This window comes from Solanum lycopersicum, chromosome 3 (assembly GCF_036512215.1).
Source record: "Solanum lycopersicum chromosome 3, SLM_r2.1".
NCBI classification, from domain to species: domain Eukaryota; kingdom Viridiplantae; phylum Streptophyta; class Magnoliopsida; order Solanales; family Solanaceae; genus Solanum; species Solanum lycopersicum.
Window position 1 is genome coordinate 66567421 of NC_090802.1, and position 23108 is coordinate 66590528.

Genomic DNA, 23108 nt, shown 5'->3' on the forward strand with positions numbered 1-23108 from the left:
AGCAAAGTAAAAAAGTGCTCATTTGATTATTTTTATTTTATTTTATACATTTGACTTTATTTTCAATAGTTGTCAATTAAATTAACAACAAAACAGTATAGCAAAGAGATGAGTTTATTCGACTAATTAGTAATTTATGATCTTGAAACGATCAAGCAACGAGAGGGACGACCATACCAATTTAGCACAGTAAAAAGTGCTCATTTGATTCTTTTTTATTTTATTTTATATATTTGATATTATTTTTCAAGCTATCAATTAAACTAACAATCAAACGGTAGAGCAAAAAATGCATTTGTTCAACTAATAAGTAATTTATGATCTTGAAGCGAAAGTAGGTGCTAGCTCACAAATTCCTCATAAATTAGAACTTTATATATATATATATATATATATATATATATATATATATATATATATATATATATATATAAAACAAACACATAAACAGAAAAGACATATAAAGTGACACATGAGCTTATTTAGATTTTTCAAAAAGACACATTAATTATGTACGACTTATTAACCCGCTAAATAATTTTGAAAGGATATTATTAAGTTTTTTTTGTTTACGTGACACAGAGACTCGTGCATTCTTCAGAGAGAAAACAACCTAAAATAACTAATATAGTTTTACTTTTTACAAGTATTTTATTATAAAAATATATTTCATATTTTTTTTCCATTTTATTTGTTCTCTTTCTTTTTTCTTAAAAAATTTATCGTCATCATTGAAACTTTTCACTTTCAATGTCACTATTTTTGCAACAACTTCACTTTCTCTTTTTATTGCTATCAGTTTTATTTTCTTTAATTTTAAAACTTTATCCGAATATTTTCTTACATTTTGAATAATTTGATAAACCTATTAGATTTCAAAATGATAAGGAAGTATCATCGAAAAAAAATTAATCCTATTTCAATTATGTTATTTCAATTTTCAAAAAATTCATTGATTCTTTTAAAATCATCATTCTAAGTTTGAAGTTATATAAAAAGGAGTAATTGATGATATTCAAATTTTAAATTATTTTTAAAAAACTAATTAATATTGCTACCAATAATTAAATAAAGTCTAGAAAATAGTATGAATTTCATTTGATAATTTTTTTTTATTGAAATTAAAAAATTTAATCGGAGAAGAAGAAAAAAAAGAGAAGACAAAAAAAAATATGGGAGAGGGGTTCTAACTTGATATGATGGGTGAAAGCGAAGAATAAGAAAGAAAATGAAGAGATAGATCACACGTAGAAGATAAATGAAATTTAAGATAAAAATCAAAATTAAAATAAATCAAAAAGTAAGGAAAGAAGTAAAGAAAAAAATTTAAATAAAAAAATATATTTTTAATTAAATTAACACATGTTATGTAATGATTGGGTGTTAACATACTTGCTTCTAGAGGTGTACATAGGTTGGTTCAGTTTGATTTTTCACTAAAAAAATTTAAACCAATTATGTTGGTTTATCAATCTAAAAATCAAATCAAATCATATAAAGTCACTTTTTCGATTTCAACTTTAATTGGTTTTTTCATTTTTTTTTACAACTATACGGTATTTGAAAAAATAATCAAATATTTTTTTACTTACCTATGTGATAAAACTTAAAAAAAGTTAAGTAAATAGAGATTTTTGAAAAGACTGTAAAATTCACATGAGTAAAAAATATATTTTTTGAAATATCAATGTTCATTATTATGTTAAATTAATAAGATTAAACGCTAGAAGCAAACTGAATACAAAATATATTTACAAAATAAACTGTTAACTTCTAATTTGAAAAACTATATTAATATAATTGTAATTTCAAATCTTAATATAAAATAAAATATTTACAACTTTTACAAGTCCAAATTTGAAATAAAATATATACACATTGAAAACTATAAACTAACTAAAAATATACTAAACAAACTAGATTATAAATAATATTTTTATTATCTACAAATAAAATTATATATATATATATATATACACACACATTGAAAATTATAATATATTAAACAAACTAGATTATGTCTAGTTTATGAATAATATTTTCTAGCTATAAATAAAATTATATATATTTGGAATGAATACTATAAACTAACTAAAAATATATCAACAAAGTATATTATATGTCAATAATATTTTTTTATCTATAAATAATATATATATATATATATATATATATATATATATACATAATATTTTTAAAAATTTACTAGCCCAAATTTAAATAAGATATATAAAATTGAAAACTATAAACTAAATAAAAATATATCAACAAAGTACATTATATGTAAATAATCTTTTTTATCTATAAATAAAATAAATTTTATATATATATATATATATATATATATATATATATATATATATATATATATATATATATACACACACACTTCTTTCTTCTAATACCAAATCAAATTAGAAGTAGGGTATTTTTTTTTCGTTTTGATTTGATTCGATAATTTAATTTGACTTAATGATTTGACTCGTACATTTCTATTTGCTTATATATATACTTTTTTCTTCTAATACCAAATCAAATTAGAAGTAGGGTATTTTTTTTCCGTTTTGATTTGATTCGACAATTTAATTTGACTTAATGATTTGACTCGTACATTTCTATTTGCTTCTTTAAAATCTGAGTTCATCAAATAATAATATAATATTATTTTATTCAAAATTTTTGATTGGGCAATTTATGTCATTTCTCAATTAATAAATATAAACAACCAACATCAAAGCAAATAAAATATTATTTTTTAAAAGGGTGCAAATGAGTGCTAAAATAATTAAAAATACATTTAGAATTAAAATTCTTAAACCATAAACCCTACCGAAAGCATTTTAGCACGAAGCAGAGAGAACGTGGAGAATTCCCAGTCAAGTCTGCTACTTACGGCAGCTCCATTCTCCCGTTTCCCCTCACTTTTTTCACACTGTTCGCTTGGTACAATGTTCAGAGCTGCTGCAGCTGTTGCTTCATCAATCAGGTATATACTATTTTGTCGCAATTTTGCTTCTCAAACACTTCCCTGATTCAATATACGGAACACAAAGTTCACTAACACTTAAAATATTGCTTATTGTCAGGTCCTCAACTTCCAGGAAATTGGTAAAAATTCTATTCTAGTATGATTGTAATTGGAAGATGTTATTGATATTCTCGATAATGCTCGGTGTAATTTTGACTTGGGGGACTAGAATTTGTTTAACAACAATTGACTGAGTCAATGCATCAATGACTGATTTGATTGATTTTTGTTTGGTTTTGTGGTTAAGGTTTCTAGTAGGATTATTTCTAGCAGAAATTATGCTGCCAAGGATATCAGTTTTGGTAGCCACGCACGGTTAGCTATGCTGCAGGGGGTTAATGAGCTTGCAGAAGCTGTAAAAGTCACTATGGGACCAAAGGTAATTAGGATTTATGTTATGCATCTCTTGATCTGTTGCTTATATAATTGGCCACTGATATTGTATACTAGGAAGACAATTTGAGTTAGATCAAAATGTTAATTGGAAAAAGGAAACTAATCAAAGATGTTACTGATATGAAACATATGATACTTATTATGGAGCTTAGCATTTCCCTTTTGGTTTTTACATTCTCTTACATTTATACTCAATCTGAACACTTGATGAGGAACACATTCGTACACTTGAAAATGTTTCTTGTTTTGGAGTACTTGGTGAAGAACAAAGCCATATTGAACAGAACAGGATAGACTTTTGAGTTTCAGTTTTCAGCAGTGATTTGTGGAGGAAACTTTCCAAACGTTCCTTTTTATTCACACACCCAAAAAGGGATGCAAAAAGGTGCTTACTTCGGTTACCATTTTAATTTATTGGGTAAAAGATGTTATAGCACTAGAGGATGCTAGGATTTCAGTTATCTCCATCACCCTTTTCTTAGGAAAGGTTTAACATGCTGTAAATGACTACTCCTCTAGATTTAAATGAATAATAGCCCAATTATTGCATTTCACAAGGTCTCTTGATCGAAAAGAATAACTTGAGTCATCATAATACTGAAGACAATTCTTGTCTTTTTGACACAATCCAGGGACGTAACGTGATTATAGAGAAAAGCCCTGGGAATCCCAAGGTCACAAAGGATGGTGTCACTGTAGCCAAAAGCATCAACTTTAAGGAAAAGGCAAAGAATGTGGGCGCTGATCTTGTGAAGCAGGTTGCTAATGCTACTAATTCAGTTGCTGGAGATGGTAAGATCTCAACTTTGGATTAGCTTATTTGTGAATCACAATAATTTTTTAACTTGCCGTAGATACTTTTACATGGTAAAGGAACTTTTTATATTCATTGGTATCTGTTTCCTGAAAAGAGATCTTTAGTGATATCACAGTTTTGAATTTTTGAGGTTCACTTTTTGAGTACGACGGTTTTAGCTTGTGGGGTCAAGCTTTTCACAAATTTGTCTAAATTTAATGTTAGGTACCACCTGTGCAACTGTGCTTACTCAGGCAATTTTCACAGAAGGTTGCAAAGCTGTTGCTGCAGGTGTGAGCGTGATGGATTTGCGTAATGGTATTAACATGGCCATTGATGCTGTTGTTGCTGACTTGAAGAGCAGAGCAGTCATGATTAGCACCCCGGAGGAGATTACACAGGTGAAGGGTTAATGGAGATTCGGATCAACTTATATCAAGCTGTGGACAAACACATCAATCAATCAATAGACTAACCCCAAATGCTAAATACTTGGGATACGGGATACTAAACTAAATGGAACTGTGGAGAAATCACAAGTCATAAATCTGAACCTTATTTAAGCCTACTGCTTTCTGCAAGTCATAATTCAGTTTCACACAAAACCACTTCACCGGACTGCTCCCACCAGTCAATATTTCTTTCCCATTTTCAATTTCCCGATTCAAGTTGTGGTTTTGGTTCTTCACTTTGCCAAAATGACTTCTCAACTGGGAAAAAATCATCTTTCTGAAAATACTATGAAAGACTATTTTCTCTTTCCATAATTTTTTTGTTGCTGCTTTCATTTTCCCTTTTTACATTTTGCTTTTACTTGAGAGCACAATGTTTTCATTTTTTTTCCTTATGTTGGAGCTAAAATCTGGTCTTTACAAGTTATGATCAACAACGATGCTGCAATTTAAATTTAACTGCATGACATGTGAAGCGAAATAGTTTACAAATACATCTGTAAATTTGTGCATTCCTTGTAACTTATCTAAGAAGATTCATTGACTGCTAGTGCTGTTAACTGAGAAAAACAAATTTGGAGTTCTTACATGTTCACCCCCCCCCCCCCCCCCCAAAAAAAAAGAAAAATGGTCCCCCTTTTGAGGATGATATCTTACTTTGAATAGGTGGGTACTATATCTGCAAATGGTGAACGTGAAATTGGGGAAATAATTGCTCGAGCCATGGAAAAAGTTGGGAAGGAAGGAGTTATTACTGTTGCGGTAAGTATTGCTGATATTAGTGTTTCTGATACAAATGCACTGACAACTTTTAAGCTTGAAATAGAAATCTCATATATTTTGAATTTACAGGATGGGAATACCTTGGATAATGATTTGGAAGTGGTGGAAGGAATGAAGCTTGGCCGAGGTTATATATCTCCTTATTTTGTCACGGACGAAAAGACTCAAAAATGTGTATGTAATGTTTCTACTACTGAGAATTTTCTTGATTGGGAACTTGGGAGGTTTAGATGTTTAAGTGTAGACTGAAATTTCAAAAAAAATCTCTGTTCAGTGGCTTGAAGTTTAGACAATCCCTTAATGATGTAGATGCTAGAAACTTTCATTATTACTGCAGAAGAACATTCACATTATGTTCTCCAAATCTTTCCATTTAATAGTGGCAATTGGCAACATTTCCTCATTTGTTCCTGACTTGCAAGTCAAAAAGTAGTTCTGTCAGCTAAAGCATACGCGACACAACTATCTCTATATCCTGTATCAACCTATAAAGTTCATAACATGATAATATGACTTGCATGTAAACAGGAATTGGAAAATCCGTTGATCCTTATTCATGACAAGAAAATCTCAGATTTGAACTCGCTTGTGCGGATATTGGAGCTTGCTCTTAAGGTAATTATTATCTTTTAAGAGCTTGTGTTTGCATGTTTTTTTTGGATAACTGATCTTATAGCTTCTAAGTGTGTTCATCACCAACACTCATGACACATATCTTTTCCTTTTTCTGTTTCTTTTCTGGGATAAAGGAGAGCTTTATTGATAAAAGAAAAGCAAAGAAATATGACGCTTTAAATAAACAGTTATAATTCACTATGGTGAGGAGAAAAAGTCCTGGTAAGAAAATGGCAAATGCTTAAAAACAGCTTAATGAACCAGTTTATAAAGGGACTTTCCTGCGATGTTGCATGGCTGTAAGTGCCACATCCCGGAGAGGCTGTTACTTTGTTAGGACAAAATATGTCTGTTTAAGTTATAAATGTTGAATAATAGCTGCAGAAGTGAATACCTGTGAAAATGGAAAGGAATTGTTCTTTTGCAATAAATGTACAATAATCATCGCAATATTGTTTTCTATCTCTATTGTAGAGAAGGAGTCCTCTGTTAATCGTTGCTGAAGATGTGGAAAGTGATGCATTAGCTATGCTTATCCTAAACAAGCATCGTGCTGGGATTAAGGTATTGAATTCCCTAATTGTTTTCGTTTTTTATTATCATGTTTCAGCATATAAATTTGAGGATCATTTTCCTGCGTGTTTTGTAATTAATCCCCATGCTCATACCCGGAATGTCTTTTATTTTCAAGTTACTTGTAGGTTTTCTATTTAATGCTGTCGTGTTGGGGTTAATAGAAGAGCCAACTTTGTCCTAGTTTTCGTTTTTTATTATATTGTTTCAGCATATAAGTTTGAGATCATTAATTCACACATTTTTGCAATTGCTCCCTGTTGATTAGATAAGATAACTGATAATATTAACCATGGGAATGGAAACACCTGTATACACTAGATCTGGTTATGGTTGATTTAAAGAAGTCGGTTCCCGAAAAAGACATTGAGGCTTTCTCCCTATGGGGAGATGGTGTCCGAATGTTGATGAGTATACCAGAAAGTAGAAAGAATCTACGTCAAAACATGGTTCTCTATAAAAGACACACAAACATCTATTCAAGAGGGAACTACAAGGGTGCACCAAAAAGTAGTCAAAGGAAAAAAAAGGCTATTTCTCAAGGGTGCAGACTCATTTTCGATCACCTCAAAAGCTCTCATATTTCTCTTGTTCCATATAACACACATAAGAGCTAATGGAGCAACCTTCCATGCGTTTTGCCTCTACAACAACGTCTTCGAGCCCAACTGTGGAGAACATCTCTAACGGTAACCGTTATTACCCATTGTACACCAAGGCACCCTCCACAAACTCGATGCCACTCTGTAATGCACTAATAAGATGATCAACTTCTTCACCCGAACACTTGCACATAAAGCATGAGCTAACATGAGTGATATTTCTCTTCCTTAAGTTCTCAGTTGTCAGAATCGCTCCCCTCTCTGGGCCTCCAGGGATCCAGATCAAAAGATATGGAAAAGACATCTCCTCTCTAGCGAGCAAGCTCCGATAGAGAGATTTGACAGTAACCAAACCATTGTCCTCAAGGTTGGGCCTGACTTGCTTGAAGAGTAACTTCCTGTTGATACCCAGAATTTCATGTATTTTAGGTATGTGCCATTAAAGCTCCTGGTTTTGGGGATAATAGAAGAGCCAACTTGGAGGACCTAGCAGTTCTTACTGGAGGAGAGGTAAGATACCCATTTCATGCCTTAATTCATTGTTGGTTTATCACTATAGTTTCAAATTCTTAATGTTTTGTACAGGTCATTAGTGAAGAACGTGGTTTGGATCTGAGCAAAGTTCAATTTGATATGCTTGGTACTGCCAAAAAGGTTTGTATATTCACTATACAGTATTATTTTGTATCAATTTGAAGTGTTATATACATGCATAATATACACAACTTTGAGCAGGTTACTGTTTCCCTTGATGACACCCTAGTTCTGCATGGAGGTGGGGACAAAAAGCTAATTGAAGAAAGGTGTGAGCAGGTAGAGATGCTTTATCCCCTTCTTTCATTATATTGTATTTCAAAAAATTTTGTAGGTGTTGAACCTATTTCCTTTGTCTATAGCCTCCTACTTTGTCATACCTTCGAAAAGCCGAGATGTCATTCTGGCGTATATTTTATATTTTCCTGTTGAATGAATTTACTCTGTTTTTATTTCAATTTCTTATGCGGAAGGTCTGAATTCCTTGTGGGCATATCTGGAATAGAGAGTCATTAATTTTGTAGATTTTTTTGGTTAGTGTCATTGGAAGTGCATGTTTCCCCGGTGAGTAAACACTGACAAGTTATGCATCTCTGAACAGCTAAGGATAGCTAAAGAAAAAAGTAGTGCCATGTTTGATAAGGAGAAAGCTCAAGAGCGTTTGTCAAAGCTATCTGGTGGTGTTGCTGTTTTCAAGGTATATTCCTCAGGGTTCGAGCATCTTCTGTATGCATTTAGTTACATTCTCTGCGTCCTAATTGGATCTGTACACTATTTCAGGTCGGTGGGGCCAGTGAGGCGGAGGTTGGGGAAAGGAAAGATAGGGTTACAGATGCCTTAAATGCAACAAGGGCTGCTGTGGAAGAGGGCATTGTTCCAGGTAGGTTATTTTGTTTAATGAATTGACTCTTTTTCTGTTGACCTGAAAAAAACAATGTTTTTTCCTTAGGTGGTGGTGTTGCTCTCTTATATGCAACCAAATGTCTAAAAGGCCTTCAGACTGCAAATGATGGCCAAAAAAGGGGAGTTGAGATCATTGAGAATGCTCTAAAGGTTCACATCACCTAGACTATGTTCTTTTTGTACTTGTTTCTCTCCAATTGGTTAGTTTCTGTTTTGACATGGGAATTATTTGCCACCTCACAGGCACCTACTTTTACAATAGCTTCAAATGCTGGTGCAGACGGTGCCTTGGTTGTAGGCAAGCTCTTAGAACAAGATGATCTGAATCTAGGATATAATGCAGCCAAAGGTTTGTGCCCTCACATCTATTTAACTCAGTTTGTCTGATCGCATTGTGTAAATGTTGCCTAATATTCGTGAAAGAATTTGTTTGGTTAACTATTTATATATGAAAGCAGTATCTATTTGTTCTACCTAAATGGTAGCTTCATTTTTATTGTATCTTCAAGACACATTAAATAAAATCCACCTTTCTCTCTCTCTGAGTGAATGACTCAGTTGGGAGTGCAACCATTTAATCTTTGATTTGATTTCCAGCATCAGATCAAAATTTTTTGGAGATTGTAATTGTACATTCTTATACTATAGAAATTGGTCATTAAATTATTTTAGAGCTCTTTAAAGGAAGTTGTAAACAAAAAGTTGTTTCAAAATTATACTTGTCTCATCTGAAATGAGACATCAAAACTTCTATTATCCTAATTTGTAGAGAACTACCCCCCCCCCCCCCCCCCAAACTTTATACTACCTGGGAAGAAGTACATTTCTTAGTTCTTGGGAACAGTACATTTATGGAATTTTAGTTGTCTGTTGTCCGTGCATATAGTGTCTTTTTCCAGAAACCACCCTCCATGAAAGAGTTGCAATCTGACAGCTGTATTTACTTTTTTGTTACTAAATTTCACGCTGTTATAATATATGATTGAGAAATCTATATGTATGCTTCTTCTTAAAACGGCTATATCAAGTTTTATTTGCATGGTTCAGTTAGCTGCTATTGACTCATATTTCTGTACAAACACATGTTCGTTCTCTTTTGCATAAACAGGTACGTACCTACACATGGTGAAGGCTGGAATTATTGATCCCGTGAAGGTAGTTAGAACAGCATTAGTGGATGCTGCCAGGTAAGGATCATAACATGTTCCAGTAAAACATTGGGTAAATCTTTCACTTCTATTAACAGAGACTGAAAATATATACTGCAGCGTCTCTTTATTATTGACGACAGCTGAGGCTGCCATTGTGGACCGTCAAGGAGAGGAAAACCCACTCGCAAACCGTATGCCAAACATGGGCGGTATGTACTAATTTAGAGAACACAGATGAAACGGTTGATGATCTTGCTGTGGCTGTGATGAAGCAGTCCTTAGGCGTTCCACGCATGGTCCCTTCATACAAGTTTTTTTTTGAATCTTAAATGGTTTCTTAGTAATTGATTAGGAAGTTATGTGAATTCACCACAAATATTGAACAAATTAATTATCCCAGTGTATTAAAAGTTTTTGTATGGGATTACTGGATAGCTCAAGGTCTCATTGACCTCTTACTTGCCATGCCCAGAAAGAAAATAATTCGCTGCTGCTATTTATTTGCAGTGTGTATTATTTGTTGGAATGAGATTATGCGAAAACCATTTGGTTCTAGCTCGGTTGAATTCTCTATATTATGTTATCAACCATGAAAGGGATTGTAAATTGTACAACATTTTAGCTCGATTGAAATTAACTATTATTTGAGTGATCGCATCAGAAGTGAATTCAAAATAATTTGCTCTACGTAGAAATATTATGAAAGACGATTTCATTTCAATTTTAACATAACATATCGATTAAACCAACACTAAAGAGATAAATAAAGAGATCATTGTATCGACAAGTAATGAAAGCCAAGATTTTCCATATTTTAATTTCATTTTGCTAATTAATAGAATTGTAGTAATTAATTTATAGTGGCATTACTTTTTACAAATAGAATAGTAGTTGATTAATACGCCTTGCCCCTTTCAATTTAAGTATATTTGTTTATAATTGATTCCTTTATTTATATTCATTGACTTTCTAAATATTACATGTCCGTTTTTTAAAACGGCAAAATTTAAAAGGAAGCTTTAGTACTCTTTAAAATTAAAGATTAAAAAAAGTTCCATTTTATTTTTAAATTTCATATTTACCTAAATGAAGAAATGTTTATTGAAATATAAAGAGTAACAAATTTAAGTTTTACTTAAATCTATGTGTCCAAATTAATAAAAGTATCAAAGTATATTGACATTTCCTTAAATATATCACTATATTTTATTTGACCATTTGAACTACACTATGTTCTAATTAAGGACATGAAAGATGACAAATTATTTTCATGGACATTTTTGAATAAAATTTCAAATGAAAATAGTTTGGTTTATGTTATATCTTCTTAAGCACACATTATATAGATTAGTTATTGTGTTTAATTCATTAAAATATATCAAATATAGTTCGTGAAATATTTGTTGGAGAGCAAAGCATATTTCGAACCTTCTCTTAAACATAATAGGTCATTTTTTCATCATTTTCTCTTCTATTTGAGGTAGTCCCCGTCACATTTAACGGATAGAGTTGGAGACTAAGAACGTTAAGTTTTTGACAAACTTAAAAGGATCAAAGTTGCTAAATTCAAACTTAATGGACCATTAAAAAGTGGATATTAAGTAAGGGTGGACGTTCGATTCGATTTAATCAAATTTTGATTTCATTCTTCAATTTCGATTTTAGAAAATTGTGCACCATAGTTTATAGCAAACTAGATCGATTTGGTTCGATTTTTTTTACTTCGATTCAGTTTAGTTTGATGTTTTTAAGTCAGTTTTTCGATGTGAATAAAAATAAAGAGGGAATATGATAAAGTGTTAAGAGTTTCATCATGTGTTTAATAAAAATAAAGAGGGCGCATAGATAATCTTTTAACAAAGATGCCAAATGATTTGTTTCTATTTCTTAGAATAGATGACTGCCATGTTGCTAAAGCCTAAAGAATTTCTCCCACACCTGAATGTTGTATGAATAAAGAAGAGAGCAAGCAGCCTAGCAAACACGATGCCACGATGAACTTTCGAACAACAAAATATAAGGATTCACAATGTACAATTGTACATAAACAAAAATAGTTCTACATTTTATTGACATTATTTGTTGTCATTTAATCATTGAAAATTTGAGTGGGGCATGTAAATATCTTGAGTCAAAATTCAAATTAAAAGTCTATAACTATTAGTATTAACTAAGAGATATAATTTAAATATTTTTAAATTTAGTTAATAAAACTTCGATTCTTCGGTGCACCGTAATTAAAGGACCCTTGCACCGAACTCCAAATCGAAGTTTCAAAAAAAGAAAACCAACATCAAAAATTGAAATTTTTCGATTCGATTCGATTTTTCGATAATTGTACCCACCCTATTATTGAGGGACTTATGTTGAACATATACTCAAACATAAGGGACCATTCTTGTCATTTTCTTTACCTTATATAACACAGAATGCTACACATGGAGCTCTAGAACCCGCCAATTTCCTGGATTTTCAATGTTGTTAACAAAAACCCAAACCCTGCCTCCGCACAAAGTAAAAGTATCAGTATAACTCCGCTGGAAAAATTCACCTACGGCGGCGATGACGACGACGAAGATGGTAATCGAGAAAGTGGGATTAGGAACGGTGAATGCATCAGCGTCACCGGCTTACAAATCGCCCTTCACCATCGGCGATGAAGTCGAGGTTAGCAGAGAGGAAGTGGGTTATAGTGGAGCTCTCTATGAAGCTGTCATTGTTGAACCATTGAAGCCAACGGCTCCGTCTCCGTACCCTAAAAGCGAAAATAAGAAAAGGGGGTTTTGGGTTCAGTACAAGCATTTATTATCTGACCAAGGTGAATCGGTATCTAAACGCGAGTTCGTCAGAAAACAGTCCCTTATACGACCTGCACCACCGGCTGCGAAGTGGGATCAGCGGCGGAATTTTCGAGTGGGCGATGTTGTTGATGCATTTCATCTTGCAGGGTGGTGGACTGGGGTTGTTGTTTCAATTGTTTGGGATGACGGTGGTAATAACGATTGTAGGTTCCGGGTGGCTTTCAGGGACCCGGATGAGGAGATTGAATTTTCCGAATATGACTTGAGGTTTCATCTGGATTGGATTGGTGGAAGTTGGGTACGTCCTGATCCGCCACATGAAAAGGTACTCCCTTTATACCATTTTTTTTATAAGAATGGTGCATGGGCTTGCACACACCTCGACTAGTTCCACGGGATAACAGATAAGAAATCACGTAGTGTTTTTGTTGATTTGAAACTGAGACCTTGTCGAATGCCACGTCCATTTCTGCTTGGTTCATTCAAATGCATTAACTTGGGACAGGGGGGTAATAAGTTTACCTTCAATTTGCTTGTATTTAGTTAAGATCAACTTGGCCAGAACTTTGAACTAAATAGCGAAGTTTTGTTCATACTGTTTTTATGCAAGGGTGTTGGATATTTACTTATTCCATGCAACAAATTTTCTTATATATGAACATGGAATCTTAATAAGAAAATTCACTAATTTGAAAAATGACAACTAGTTCGAAGACAGTTTTGATGTGATGTACTGTATGGTGTTCTTACTAGGGTGGTTGGTGTGTTTCCTTGTATGTGCTGTGTGGCCACTTCTCTGTTATTGACTCTATTGTACATTTTCTCAACAATAGATATGATTTTGCATTTGCATTAATAGATTGTTCAGCACTCTATTTATAAAGTTGTGTGAATCAACTTGGAGCTCAAACTCTCGGTCACTGGTACCTAGCGTATAGTTGTTATTGTTGTGTCCCATGTTGGTGCGACGAGTAGAAATAGGCCTCTTTATATGGGTTTTGAGCTATTCTTACCTATTGAACTAGCTTTTAGGGTTGAGTTAGACCCAAAGTCATTTTCATTATGATGGTATCATGGCTAGAACCATATCAGTTCATTGTTTATTGATGTTGGCCCCCATATTAAATTGCCCACACTCCAGATGTCCAGCCTTGGGCGTGAAAGGATGTTGAGTCCTACATTGGTGGGCTGAGGAGAAATTGGTTATGATTTTGGGCAATTCTCACCTCTTGAGCTAGCTTTTGAGGTTGAGTTAGACTCAGTGTCCATTTCTAACATGTTTTGATTGGACCTCCCATACCATTGATAACGATCCTTATGCCCATATTGTGTCACAAATATCTTTATGTTCCCTTATCTTCATAGTTCAATTAGTGCAATGATAAATTTGCTTGTCCAGTATATGTTTCAGGTAGAATAGGTCATTTTGTCTTGAAAAATATCACTTGCTAGTATGATGGTGGAGCATGTCATTGTTGGTTTGCATGACGTTGATAATAATATCTAACTTCATCATGTTCTAGCCTAATTATTTACCTGCTCCAAGTTCAATGGATATCCATCTGTTTTAATAATGAGGTTATGTCCAAATCTTGGGAGTAGTTGTCTATTGTGAGATAACCAGAGTTTGGATAAAAAATTGACATGTACGGTATAATTTCCGGAGTTTTTGATGTGTTTTCCTATCACGATGTCTTGGAGATGCCATTGTACATCTAATTTTTCCCGGTTTTATTTATTCAAAACTTTTCATCATCAAGCAATATAATCATTTACTCCCGTGTCAATTGTATCAATTGTATCAGATGTCTCTTCAATTGGGAACTCCAAGTCCTACATTAAATCATATTAACAAGGGAATAACCTCTTCTAAGATGAAACTGGAAACAGATACTAGGATTGATGAGGTACGACCTCCGAAGAAGTTAAGAAGTAGAAAACATGTTGTAGAAGCTCTGGAGAATCAAGAATTACCTAGGCCTTTTGTATCTGGGAAGGCATTTGTAAGTGGCTCACTCATGCTTTTTACTTCTGTTGTTTTGCATGATAATCCTTTTTGAACATTTGTAAGTCTTCTATCATTTATTTCCTTTGATAACTGTTTTATCCCGGGTAGCTTGTCGTACCTCGACTTTTTTCATGGGTTACCTCCCACTATCACAAGAATTGGTAATTCTGTCCACCGAGGCTTGGATAGATGGGAGGAAATTACCAATGTTGTTGCCTCTACTGAGATTTGAACCCGAGACCTCATGATTCTTAATCCACTTCAGTGCAATTCTCATGGTAGCCTACTTCATTGAGTGCGGTCCCCGTGGTTCTTAATCCACTTCATTTATTTAAAAGAAAATTATGCGGTTAAGCAAACTTATACTACTTAATTACTCATTATGGCTATAATTTGCTATAATTATCACTCATGACTAACATTATATATTAATTATGTGGGTTGACTTTGAGTTTGTATAATTATCCACATTTGTATATGTATAATTCGTTAGAATATACAAATACATATGTATAATATACAATTATTTAATCAATAGACGTATACAATCCACCTCTCTCCCACTCTCTGGCCTCTCGCTCGGCTCTGTCCTCCCTTTCCCAATGTTGCTCGCCTTTCTCCTCTCTCTCCCAATCTCGCTTGCTTTTTATATAGATGCATATGTATAATATATAATTATCTAACCAATATACATATAGAATTCACCTCTCTCCCACTCTCAGCCCTCTCTCTCTCTCGCCTCTCTCCTCCATCTCCCAATCTCGCTCTCCTCTCTCCTCTCTCTCCCATCTCGCTTTCCATATATACAAATACATATGTATAATATACAATTATCTAACCAATATACATATACAATTCACCTCTCTCCCACTTTTTGCTCTCTCTTGCCTCTGTCCTCCCTATAACATGTAACTACGGCTATATGTGAAAGTTCCCCTTTATTTAAATGTTGTTTTCAAATAGAATTCGTTATTGTAAATACTACTAATAATATTTATCAGTGGTTGTTTGTTTGCAGAAATAAATGATTATCATGATTGAGGTTTTTAAATTTTAGTCCATCTTGCTTATTTAAATTTTGTCCATAAACACTAATTTGTATTGTAATTAGGTTTATGAGTTATATTTGGAGTATCCAAATGGTGTGGGTGTGTTGGGGGGAGTCCAAAATAAACTTCGAGGCTACCCAAAAAAAGAAGAAGAGAAAGAGCCAAATTAAGGCTAACTAAGATAAATCCGATACATTTTCAATGTTGTGCAATCAGTTCCATTGTAAAGCTTTAAAATTTTAAAGGATTAAGCCAAAAATTAAGTAACTAATATACGATTATGAACATTTCTAGAAGTTCAAAGTCAATTTCATTCTCAAGTGCACATCCAATTACTGCACATTTTGTTATGTATAGACCTCATTTCCGCTACCAACTTATTTGTTCACATAGTAATATATTATAAAAAGTTCATCTCAGAAAAATACATCTTTGTGTTTACGCTTTTGCATCTAGCCAAACTCATATGCTCAAACTGATCATGAAAACCATACTCTTCAAAAGCATCAAGCCAAACTCATATGCTCAAATTGATCATCAAAATTCATATGAGGACTAAAATATTATCCCAAAAATCTGCCTTCCAACCTCGTACCTAAGATAAGACTGTGTCAAAGTACTTTATACATGAGCAATTTAATATTGCATAAATGTACCTTGCATTTTCCTTTAGCCCCATTTCCATATGCATATTCTTACTTCCCGCTGTGCTATATGTGGCATCATATATTCCATCTTGTATCCTTAATAATATAAAGATTTTACAAATTAAAAACCTGATGCTCCATAAAGTCCAGAGGAAACTTACCTGAAAATTGACGTTCCATAAAAGCCAAAAAACAATCTTACACCCATTGTCCCATTCTATTAAATCTTTGTGTACAAGGAAAGCTATTTTTCTAGGAAAATGATTATACTATATTTTTTGTTTCTACCTGTAGCATTCACTAACACACTTAATTATCCTTCTTGCCATATGGTAATAAACTAATCAAGTTATAAATGATAAATACATAGACAAAAAGAATTTATGCGCCATAACCAAGTTTTTCATGAAAAAGGTTGTATGGTACCTAATGCACTTTCTCGAATCAACCAAGAGAAAACAAAAAACCCACTCTAACAACACATAACTACATACTTCCTTCAATCCTCTGACTTGTGAAGATGAATTAACTACTTTGTACTCTTCTCTAGAGTCTAGACTTTATTGTATACAATGACCATCCTAAAGAACCTACAGCAACACTTTGAGATAACCACCCTTTTAAATTACAACATTTGAAAGATAACTAACTAATCCAAATATAGCTACAATAGATTGCTGGTATAGTTTTGTACGGAACTTTGTTGCAATGCATTTTGTGCCATATCTGCTAAGAAGGAAAAGTTGGTCTAATATACAACATCCATGGAAAACTTAATATATCCAAAATCAGCAGATTAAATTAATGACAACCCTGCAAAAGAAACAGAAGGCTGTGATATGGGCAATTTCAACTTTCACTGAATAAAGATGTTCCGACTCTTAAACATATTTAAGAGGAGGCCGTGAAGAGATAAATAAAACGGGCCAGCAAATTACTTTCATTTAATAAAAACGTTTGATCTTACATTTGGATTTTTATGCTTATCATAATTATCCTTATTGAGAAAGGAGAGAAAAGGATGTTTCTTTTGGTTTTTGAGGAAGTGTGTTTTATATTTGTGAAAATAGTATAGTAGATAAATAGGGGAAATAGGATTAAAGCCAAAAATTGACAAAAAAAGATAATTGGATTTCTTGCTTAACGAGCGTGCCACGTCACCAGAATTATGTCCTACAACTATTTATTTATATAATTGGGGTTCCTGTCTTAACTCTTAAGTAACAAGGATATAAAGGACTTCTAAACCTTATTGATTTCTATGTTGTCTACATGTTTCATTGTTTTCTCCGTTCAAGAATAGCTGATACAACATACTTATTTGTGATCTTTGGAACACCCAGGAAAAAGTAACATGTCGGAAGCATTCAAAAGCTATTTTCTGTCAGAACAAAATTGGTTTTTCAATCTTTCTTTTAGTTTGTCAACTGTGAAAAAGAGACATTTTTGCTATTGCTTGAGCAACCCAAAAGGACTTTAAAGGTGGTTGTTTTTATGTTCCATTGAATTGATTCTCCTTTCATTTTCTCTTGTTCTGGTTAGGGTTTCAGTGATTCTAGTCCTTGAGCTAAAGAACGAGTGTGTTGAGAAATTTGACATTTTTACTTCAGAACCTTCAAGCATTAAGAGAACATGAAAAGTTGAACTACCGTTTGTTTTTTCTACATTGTTGCTTGTACCCAACAATTTTCTCTCTACGGACCTTCTCTTTTATATCATGCTTTTCCTTTTTGTGAAAACTATAAGTCTCTATGCTGAAGGGAATGAGATTCGTGAATATCCATTCTTTCCTTCCTGCTCTCTCCATTCTCTTGGTACAAACTGAATGTCTGATTTTCTCTTTCCTAGCTCACTGAAAAATTGAAAGAAACAAAGAGATTAGATCCCCAAATATTGTGACTTGAAGAAAAATTTTGCTTCTTAAATATGCTACAATAATCTTCCTTTTTTTTTACCCGTTCCTAGGAACTCCCGGCCTTTTATTCCTTGGTGACACGAAGCCACAACCTTAGCTTTGGAGGTGGAAGGGTGCTTACCACCTAAGCAACCCCCTCTTGTCAACAACAGACAGCAACAACCCCCTCTTGTCATACTTCAATGTCAAGTTGCTCTGTGGGTTGTTCTATGTTAAATTGAACTTTACTGGCTACTAATACCTTCAGTTTGTTTATCAACTTCACTAGAATTTTCAGATTATAACCTAATCAGCATTGTTAATAAATGTCTGTTCATCTGTATTGAATGTATCTCTGTATTGTGGTTGTAATTAGAAAGGGGAACAGTTCGATAGAACCTGACTCTTCTGGTGGTTTATTCTTAACTTTTGCAGACGAGAAAATCAAGATTACTTGATTTTGTAGAAAACCAAGATTACTTTGGAAGTGTGGTTGATGTGGGAATCCTTTCACCCTGTGTCCAGTCTCTCCAGCACACCCGAGATGAGGATGCGAACCTAAGTGATTTTGAATTTCCAATTATTGAGGTAACTTATTGTTATACGGCTCATTCATCTGCATCTAATCTATTATTTAGAATCTGGGTATTGGCATTTGCATATGATACTTGGATACCAGAATATCATCACCTAGATGCTTTGATTCTACCTGCAGCATGGGCCTAAATAAAGATTTCGATGATATAAAAGATGTCATTGATTAAAGTCTGAATTATCCATAGGCTTGGGTTTCCTTGCCTTTCTCCTCCATTAGTTCACTTTTCTGTTCGTTTCTGATTTATTCTGGTATTTATTTTCTATTTTATTTTGTCATCCAGGGAAGCAACGAAAGAAGTACCATGGACCTGTCTGCCCATAGATCACTTGCTGTGACACAAGGTAACTGATTTTGGAATAGGTTTTGTTCGCCTGTTGCATCATTGCATAATGTTTTGCTTGATGACAGGCGTGGAGAAACAAGTACTTGAAAGCACTCTCCATGACTCGGTTAATGAAAAGAATGCAACAAATCAAGCTGAGTTATCTTCAAGAAAAACTGATGGGATAAATACTTCAGCAGGTAAAGCATGCATTTCCAGTGCATTTTTAACAGAATATTTCTAGTGTAGTCGTGTATCCTGTTGCAATTGCTTATCTTAATGGTGTTTAGTAATTCCTATCTGCTTAGCTTCTTGTTTAAAGTTTGTTGTTCCCAGATAAATTTAATTCGAATGCTAATTAAATTATTCCTACTTGTTTCAACTTTTATCTAGATAGCTAAATAACTACTTTTGTTGTACCAAGAGCTATTAAGAACTCCAAGCAGTACTATTAAAATATGAAAGAGATTTCTAAAACTAAGCGTCATCTATTTCTAAGTGCATGTGTTCACTTGCAACAATCTGCGGTTGAACAGAAAAAAATAATATCGAGGTGTTTGTGCAAGACTGAAGTTAGTTATGGATAGGTTTTTGAGTTTGAGCTCATTAAATCTTATAATCCGATACAGGGCTACAAGCTCAACCTTGATATTTTCATGGACTTGAGAAGGAATTAATGTACTTCTACACTTCCTTTTCAGGATAACCTAGCAACATTTCAATTATTCATTTTGGTATCTTCCTTAAAAAAATATAGTTGAATAGTTAGTGTTAAATATTGGATGGAAGATGACCACTACCAATCAAAGTAGTACTCGAGTGAGGTTCCTAAGCCGTCGAATAGACAACTATCATTTTCATACTCAAATGAGGTGATCATTTGAACCATTTTAAAAAATAAAAATGTTAGACCTGAACTGTTCTGTTTCCATCTAAAAATCTCTTAAGCAGTTGCTTGTCATTTTTGATATCCCACAGTTCCCTTGTATTTTTAATGTCACGATCAGGTTTGGTTAATCTAGTCATCATTTGCAGGAGCGTCTGCTGCAACAGTCCAACCATGTAGTGAGACCACTATGCCTGGGAGTGAGCCGAGGTTGGTACTACCATTTAAGAAGAACTCTGCTCTTTGGAGAGAATTTGAATCCATGGAAGTATTTACAAAAATTCCGCAAAATCCACATTTTTCACCTTTAGCACAATATGAGGAGAAAAAACGAGAGGAAGTAGCTTTACTGAAGATGACGAAGTATGTATTTTTTGTTGAGAGGATACCAAAGTTAACCGTTGCTGAACTTAGTAGTTCAGCTCTCATTAGTGAGATGCTGGACACTATCAAGGACTTGGAGGAGTATGGATTTGATCTAATACCGATTAAATGTCATTTGAATGATTTGATGTTAAACAACGATAAGCAAACTCAGCTCCGAAGCAAGTTGCAAGAAGAGGAGGGTAAACTCAAAAAATGCTATCTTGAGAAAGCAGTTGCTAACAACGAGATTAACAAGATTGCTTTGAAGATAAAGGATCTAGAGAAACAACTTATGTCAGCCAAAACCATGATTGAGACAGTGGAGCATCATATCAAGGTATCAGGATCTTTAAAGGGTACCATTTGTGATGACATTCGTCACGCTGAGCGTGATTTTGAAGCAACAATGGCTTCAGTGAAGCAAATATTCAGCTGAAGAGAACTTCACCTTTTGTAAATCTTCATATGAAAGACGATTGATTTCGTCAAAATGTTGGTAAGTTAAGAAATCCTTGCCGATTTCAGTTTTACATAGTAGTATGTTTCTCATTTAAAAACAAATTTGGTACAGAACTTAGTTATGAAGCATATTTTGTAAATCTTTTCGCATGTTTGCTTCTAACGTTGATAAAAGTACTTTTTGAGTTACTTTGTAGAGAAGATTTGTGTAGTCTACGTCAACTTGTTTGGGGTCAAGGCGTAGTTTTTAGTGTTATTAACTCAGTGTGCATGTGTGTCAAAGTGTTTGTAAATCAAGTGATGACTATTAATAACACTGTAATACTGTCTCTATATAAATGGTGAAGTTCAAAATGGGGAACTAGTCACTTTGAGCAATGGTAAAATTTGGGAGGCGAAAGAGATTGTTGTTGTTAGTACATCTGTTTTAATTGTGCTGCTACTATTTAATCTTGAAATTGAAATTCATATATTTAAAATTAATAGAACGAATGATATAATTTGTTAGGATCCTCCAATTCGTGTATGATAATTTAGTACATGCGTAAATTGAATAAACAGTTGGACCTCAAAATAAATCTATATCGGGTCTCAATAATAGAAATCTTTGATTCTCTTTTATATCATTTAATGTTTTATATTGTTCGTTTGATTTATTTTGAGTTATATATTCATCTTATTCTAAAATTATTTTATAGAATCAATGTTTTAAGAACATATGTAAAGTCATATGTGTTTCAATCTTTTAATGAATTTTGGATCTTGTTAATGAGATCATTAATTGTTATGACCGGTATTAGATATGTATAGATACAATAAAATATCATTTTCTTAATATGTCATAGTATATTATTTTTTTTTTCAATAGGTAAATACCATGTTTTTTGAAATTTTTATACAATTTAATTATATCTTGTATCATATAAATCACATGTATTAAGACAATGATTTTGGATAAAACAAAAAGAGAACTTGTAACATCCAATTGCTAATATTTATTCAAAAGTAACTAAAATTTGTCCTAAATTATTTCTTTTAATCACACATTCAATTTCTATTTTTAACTTCTAATTTTTCAATTATATCAAATTCCGCTCAAACTAAAAGTTATTCATTTGTGTTGCATTAACTGATACCTATAACAAGTAAAACACTATTTATTTATTCAACCATTTTGATAAGGATAAACTAAAATTAATGATCTAATATCAAATTTAATAAGAGATCTTAAACCTCTTTTCAGTATATATTGTTTCTTTCCCCTTCTTATAAGATAGTATAAAACTTTAAGCTACACATATTAATGCTTTCAAATTGACAAAGATTACTAAATCAAACTAGTTAACATGTTAATGATTTTTCACCATAGATTATGTTGGATCTTGATACAAAAAACTTAATTTACTAATATAAAGATTTCAATAATTTAATTTAAATTTCTAAAATATTTCTATGGTTAAAAATTTAGTATAAAAGTAATTCAATATTGTATTGTCAAGTTCTGGAAACTCCTTAGTGTAAAAGTAATTTTTTGTATTAATCAATAATTATTTGTAATTCAAAAGAAGTTTTAATTCGTTGATGTTGGTTATAATTATGAGTAGAGTTTAATTTGAGGGTAATGATAAATATATGAAAAGGTCTTTTGCTTTTTTCCTTTTTAAGTACTTTATTTCCTTAGTTTTCAAAAGCTCTATGATTAGAGGTTGCAACAAATAACAAAAAAGATAGATGTTTTATGAATTATTTAGCACTAAGGGGGCATGCACATTTCAATATCTGTTTAAAAAGTGAAAAGATGATTGGAAATCCAAGATTTGTAATTATTATTATTCTTTTTTTTTGTTGTTAACAATTATTACTATTATTCACATAAGAAGGGACCATGATGTATCATCTTTACTTTTTACAAAAACTTGAACACAACAATATTGATAAAGGTCAACTTGATTAATCATAGCATAAAGAAGTACACGTTAGTTAATTTCACTTAATAAATGAAAATTTACTAAACTATTACAATCACAAACAATTCTTATCTACTTCCTCTATACTATTTTTTTACCGTTATTCTTGAATCATATATCTTTGTTCATAAAATTTAAAACAGATGAAAATAATTTCAATCATTTTTACCTGTGTTGAAATTTAAATTTGACATTTGACGACTCTAAACAATTTAAGTTTATTGCCCACTAAATAATTTTTTATTTTTAAAAAATTGTGAGTTATTAGCTGTTCACGT

The 23108-nt window shown here is 32.6% G+C and overlaps 2 protein-coding genes across 3 annotated transcripts; both read left to right on the forward strand.

The window, feature by feature from the left end:
• The first annotated feature begins 2771 nt into the window (after positions 1 to 2771).
• On the forward strand, positions 2772 to 10406 carry LOC101265626 (chaperonin CPN60-like 2, mitochondrial). Its single transcript, XM_004235546.5, has 18 exons — positions 2772 to 2986; positions 3087 to 3108; positions 3276 to 3407; positions 4057 to 4216; positions 4446 to 4621; positions 5339 to 5434; positions 5525 to 5629; positions 5984 to 6070; positions 6545 to 6634; positions 7675 to 7755; positions 7831 to 7899; positions 7981 to 8058; positions 8381 to 8476; positions 8560 to 8659; positions 8729 to 8832; positions 8926 to 9031; positions 9791 to 9869; positions 9951 to 10406. The coding sequence occupies exons 1-18, from the start codon at positions 2949 to 2951 to the stop codon at positions 10051 to 10053; spliced, it is 1722 nt and encodes a 573-aa protein (XP_004235594.2). The 5' UTR covers positions 2772 to 2948; the 3' UTR covers positions 10054 to 10406.
• A 1800-nt stretch (positions 10407 to 12206) lies between these two features.
• LOC101265319 (DUF724 domain-containing protein 2) lies at positions 12207 to 21217 on the forward strand. Of its 2 annotated transcripts, XM_004235545.5 has the most exons (6): positions 12207 to 12959; positions 14440 to 14637; positions 18668 to 18820; positions 19111 to 19171; positions 19239 to 19352; positions 20188 to 21217. In XM_004235545.5, exons 1-6 carry the CDS (start codon positions 12396 to 12398, stop codon positions 20838 to 20840), a joined length of 1743 nt encoding a protein of 580 aa, XP_004235593.2. In that variant the 5' UTR covers positions 12207 to 12395; the 3' UTR covers positions 20841 to 21217. The 2 variants fall into 2 exon arrangements, with proteins under 2 accessions (XP_004235593.2, XP_010318500.2); XM_010320198.4 differs by lacking the exon at positions 14440 to 14637 and having other exon boundaries at positions 12265 to 12959.
• Positions 21218 to 23108: the final 1891 nt, after the last annotated feature.